This window comes from Erithacus rubecula, assembly GCF_903797595.1.
Source record: "Erithacus rubecula genome assembly, contig: scaffold_246_arrow_ctg1, whole genome shotgun sequence".
Classification (NCBI taxonomy): Eukaryota; Metazoa; Chordata; class Aves; order Passeriformes; family Muscicapidae; genus Erithacus; species Erithacus rubecula.
Genome location: NW_027636076.1, coordinates 110,524 through 115,112, shown reverse-complemented (window position 1 = coordinate 115,112; position 4,589 = coordinate 110,524). Strand labels below are relative to the sequence as shown.

Genomic DNA, 4,589 nt, shown 5'->3' with positions numbered 1-4,589 from the left:
AAGAAAACCCCTGTTTGCTTGAGAGCAACAAGTTCTCCAAGCAAAGCAGGTCCCAGGTGAGTGAGGACAGACAGGATGGAGTTGGGCAATGTGGAACAAGGCTGTCCACACTGGTCAGACCTCAAGGAACAGCTTTTCTAAGCAGGCCAGACCTCTTGAGGAAAGACCCTGGATCAGTATCATTCACAGAACTCTGCAATCAACTCTGCTCTAAAGAGAAACAGTAATAAGAGACATGCTATAAAATAGGAACACTTATTTCTAAGAAGCTCTTTGAAATATTTCTCCATAACAGTAGAAAAAAAATTCCTAATGAACTTCATCAGAACAGAGGGAAATCAAGGCAGAGCCGTGTTTTTGTCAGGACTTGCTTGATCCCAATGAGCCCTGTGGTGCATTTGGTGCTCAGCCCTTGAACTTCATGGCCTGAGAGGAGATTGCACAAACCTTTCCAGGAGTCAAAGTCAGAAGAAAAACCCAAAGTGTCTCAAAGCATTAATGGGTCACACTGAGGTCCATCCCCAATAGAGGGTCCTCATTAATTCCTTGGAGAAGAGAATTGGAGCCCATGATTGCCCAAAAACCTCTCAGAGACTGAAAGAAAGGAAAAAGGAAAAGACCTTAAAAACTGGAGTACCTTGAAGCAGTTCAGCCCCTTTGAGTGTTGTTACTGACAAAGGCTCTCAAGGGACTAATTAATGCAGATAATTGGAGGCCATGATTGCACAAAGCTCTCAGAGACTGCAAGGCAAAAGCAAAACCCAAAGTCCTTTGAAAAACCTGCAGTCCCTGGGAGCATGAAGGAGCCCCCCAGGGCCATTCCTGACCAGGGCTCCCCAGGGACTGGTCCCAGCAGATCCCTGAGGCCACTGGGATGTGGGGGGATGCTGAGGGCAGGACAAGGGGTGACAGTGCCCAGCCTTGCTAGGGGTGTGCCAGGAGGCTCCAGTGGCTCAGGACAAGGTGTCTCCTCAGAGCCCTTGGTGGCACAGACCCTGCTGTGCCCCAGAGCACCATGGCTTGGTTTCTCTTTGTCCCCACCTGTCATCTCTGCCTCCATTTCTTGTCTCTGATTGAGGCTTGGGGACACTTTCTCAGTTGTGTCCCTCAGTAGGACCCATTCAAACTTTAAGAAACTTTGGAGTTTAATTCTGACTTGGAGTTCTGGAGAGGTTTCTTCATCTCCCTCTCAGGGACTGATGTTCAGGGCCTCAGCACAAAGCCCAAGAGGGTCATTAAAGTCCTTGTGCTGTGTCTGTGCTGCTCAACTGGGCTGGGTTCCTGGCACAGAGGCAGTTCCTGGCAAGGGCAGCGCTGCAGAGAAACAACTCTGCCCAGCAGCAGCTCCTGTGCACAGCCCAGCAGGGCTGGGCTCTGCCAGCAGCCACTCTGAGCACAACACAGAGGCAGAGAGAGCTTCAGACACAGATGGGAAGATGCTCAGAAGTGACTGGGGCAGAATCACTCCCAGCACCTGACACAGGAAGCCTCTGGCTGCAGGACAAGGCAGCTGCAGCTCCTGCAGTCATCTCCTACATCTGGAACATCCCAATGCCTACAGATGCCGTGAGTACATTCTCTGATTATTTCTGATGTCAGGGAGGTGAAATGCTCATAAAGCTCTGACTTGCTGAGGGTTTCTGATCAGTCATAGAATATTTCCAAGACAAGGGTTTTGGTAAAAAATGAGGAAATTTCCTAAGACTTTGTGTTCAGTTTCCTACTGCTGGAGAATGACAGGGAGGTAGGGATAAATATTAATGGGATTACAAATTTTCATAAGTGCCTGACACATCCAAACATCCATATTTTCAGTGATCAATAGCTTCACAGGAGATTCCTGATATGCTTTCAGCCACTCTGCCCATGGACAGCACCAGCATTCCCTTTGCTGGACTCATCAGGTTCAGTCTGACTTGTCCTTTCCCCCACCTGCAAACAGAACATCCCCAGCCACTGCCCTGAGAACAGGCAGATTCTGTAGGGGCAGGGAAAGTGCACAGAGATTTGGGGTCTGTGAGTGCTGTCAGGGAGAGATCAGGCACAGGGAAACACCTCCAGGAGAAAAACCTCCAGGATGCAGAGAGATAATCAGGGAATGAGAAAAACCCAGTAATGTTGTGTTAGGGAGAGTTTAGAGATCCCCGTAGGATCCCCTGCAGTGCAGCCCCTCCCTCTGAACAAGCCCCCTCCCTCCTGTCCCCCAGCCAAGCCTCTGCCCTCAGGGTCAGGGATCCAAGGTGTGAAGCCCCTCCTGTGCAGGCAGAGCTCTAGCAGAGCTGTGGGGCAGTTCTGCAGACCTGGACCCAGTTCACTCTGCAGAATACAGGGCTAGGAGCAGCTGCCCAGCACTGGGGCTCTGGGAGGGGGCACAGCTGGCTCAGGGTGACACTGTCCCCAGTGCCCAGCTGTGGGCAATGCTGTCAGTGTAGTCAGGGAAGGAGTGGGATGTCCCAGAGTCCAATGCCATCATTGGGACACATGGAAGTGTCTCTGAGATATCCTCCCAAGCTGGGAGCTTCAATCCAGGATGCAAATCTGTCCTAGATCATCTAGATCGTCTTTGTGTTATCTGAAAGACTCACAGGGAATGGAAGAGGTGTTATGACAGCCAAAATTCTGTTGGAGTGATAAAATGAGCAACACAAGTCCTTGGCTACAAATGTGGTGCCAGGGTGTGGATAATCCATTGGTTTTCAGCAGTACCTGGTGGTTTTCAAGGGAAACATGGGGGGATGATCTCCTTCCACCTGAACAGGATTAAAGCCTGAACGGGTCAGAATGACAGATCATCTTCCCTCTCTCTCCACTCATCACTTTGCCTCACAGAACATGCTCTGGTCTCCCTGACGGCAGCAGAAATGTTGAGATATCTCATATCCAGGAATACCAGAAGAAATATGGAGGAAGCTTTAAAAACTGCTCTAGAATTCTTAAACACTAAAGGATGTCTGCGTGTATTAGAGGGGAGGATGTATGGGAAATGGCTTTGATTTCACTTAGAGATATCTCCTCTATCTCTTCACTGTCCCTATCTACATGAACAGGTTCCCATGTCCAGAGACACCAGATGTCCAACAGCAGCTCCATCAGCCACTTCCTCCTGCTGCCATTGGCAGACATGCGGCAGCTGCAGCTCCTGCACTTCTGCCTCTTCCTGGGCATCTCCCTGGCTGCCCTCCTGGGCAATGGCCTCATCATCAGCGCCGTAGCCTGCGGCCACCACCTGCACACCCCCATGTTCTTCTTCCTGCTCAACCTGGCCCTCACTGACCTGGGCTGCATCTGCACCACTGTGCCCAAAGCCATGCACAATTCCCTCTGGGACACCAGGACCATCTCCTACTCAGGATGTGCTGCACAGCTCTTTTTCTTTCTCTTCTTTATGTCAGCAGAGTTTTCCCTCCTGACCATCATGAGCTATGACCGCTACGTGTCCATCTGCAAACCCCTGCACTACAGAACCCTCCTGGGCAGCAGAGCTTGTGCCCACATGGCAGCAGCTGCCTGGGCCAGTGGCTTTCTCAATGCTCTGCTGCACACAGTCAATACATTTTCCCTGCCCCTGTGCAAGGGCAATGCCCTGGGCCAGTTCTTCTGTGAGGTGCCCCAAATCCTCAAGCTCGCCTGCTCCCAATCCTACCTCAGGGAACTTTGGCTCCTTGCTGTTAGTGTCTGTTTAGGTTTTGGCTGTTTTGTGTTCATTGTTTTCTCCTATATGCAGATTTTCAGGGCTGTACTGAAGATCCCCTCTGAGCAGGGACAGCACAAAGCCTTTTCCACCTGCTTCCCTCACCTGGCTGTGGTCTCCCTTTTTACCAGTACAGCTATATTTACATACCTGAAACCCCCCTCCGTCTCCTGCCCATCCCTGGATCTGGCCCTGTCAGTTCTGTACTCGGTGGTGCCTCCAGCCCTGAACCCCCTCATCTACAGCATGAGAAACCAGGAGCTCAAGGCTGCAATGTGTAGACTAATGACCGGATGGATTAAGAAACTGTAAATTACTTGCCATTTTCTGCAAATCACTTGCAATAAAAGCATATTTGATACTTTGTGTTGGATTCATATTGGAGGTTGTCTTTAGTTTACATCCAAAATATTGGCCACAAAGAAAAGCCGTTGTTTGTGCCATTTCTCATTTTGATTCCCTTCACATTCATTGTGACCCACAGGTGATGTCAAGGAGAGTTGGCCTCTTGGTGGCTTTAAATTAACTAAAGGATCCCTCTCCCAGCGAAGTTTACCCCAGAGATGCCCCTTTTGCCCCCTTCTCTAGAGTTGCTGCAGCAATGTCTGTGTGCAGAGCTGGGGCAGATCAGCACTGGCACAGCAGCTGTGCCCAGCAACAGCAGCACTTGGTGTTGCCAGTGCTGCTCCCATGCCACTGCCTCGCTGCCCTCCTGCCCCTCATGTTGCTGCAGGGCCTGAGTGCTCTCGGGGTCGGGCACAGCCCTGGGGGTGGCAGTGCCGGGGCTGCAGCAGGGACAGGCCATGGGCACTGCTGGGGCAGCACTGATGCCTCAGGGCAGGGCCTGGGGGCTCAGGGTTCCTTGGACAGGCTCTCTCCAGAACACTTGGCCAGGTCA

General features: G+C 51.2%; 1 protein-coding gene across 1 annotated transcript; it reads left to right on the top strand.

Annotated features, from left to right (window-relative positions):
* Positions 1-3,070: 3,070 nt before the first annotated feature.
* On the top strand, positions 3,071-4,003 carry LOC306815835 (olfactory receptor 14A16-like; the record flags this gene model as incomplete). The annotated part of the gene is made up of 1 exon (XM_079332361.1): positions 3,071-4,003. The coding sequence occupies one exon, from the start codon at positions 3,071-3,073 to the stop codon at positions 4,001-4,003; it is 933 nt and encodes a 310-aa protein (XP_079188487.1).
* Between the last annotated feature and the right edge of the window lie 586 nt (positions 4,004-4,589).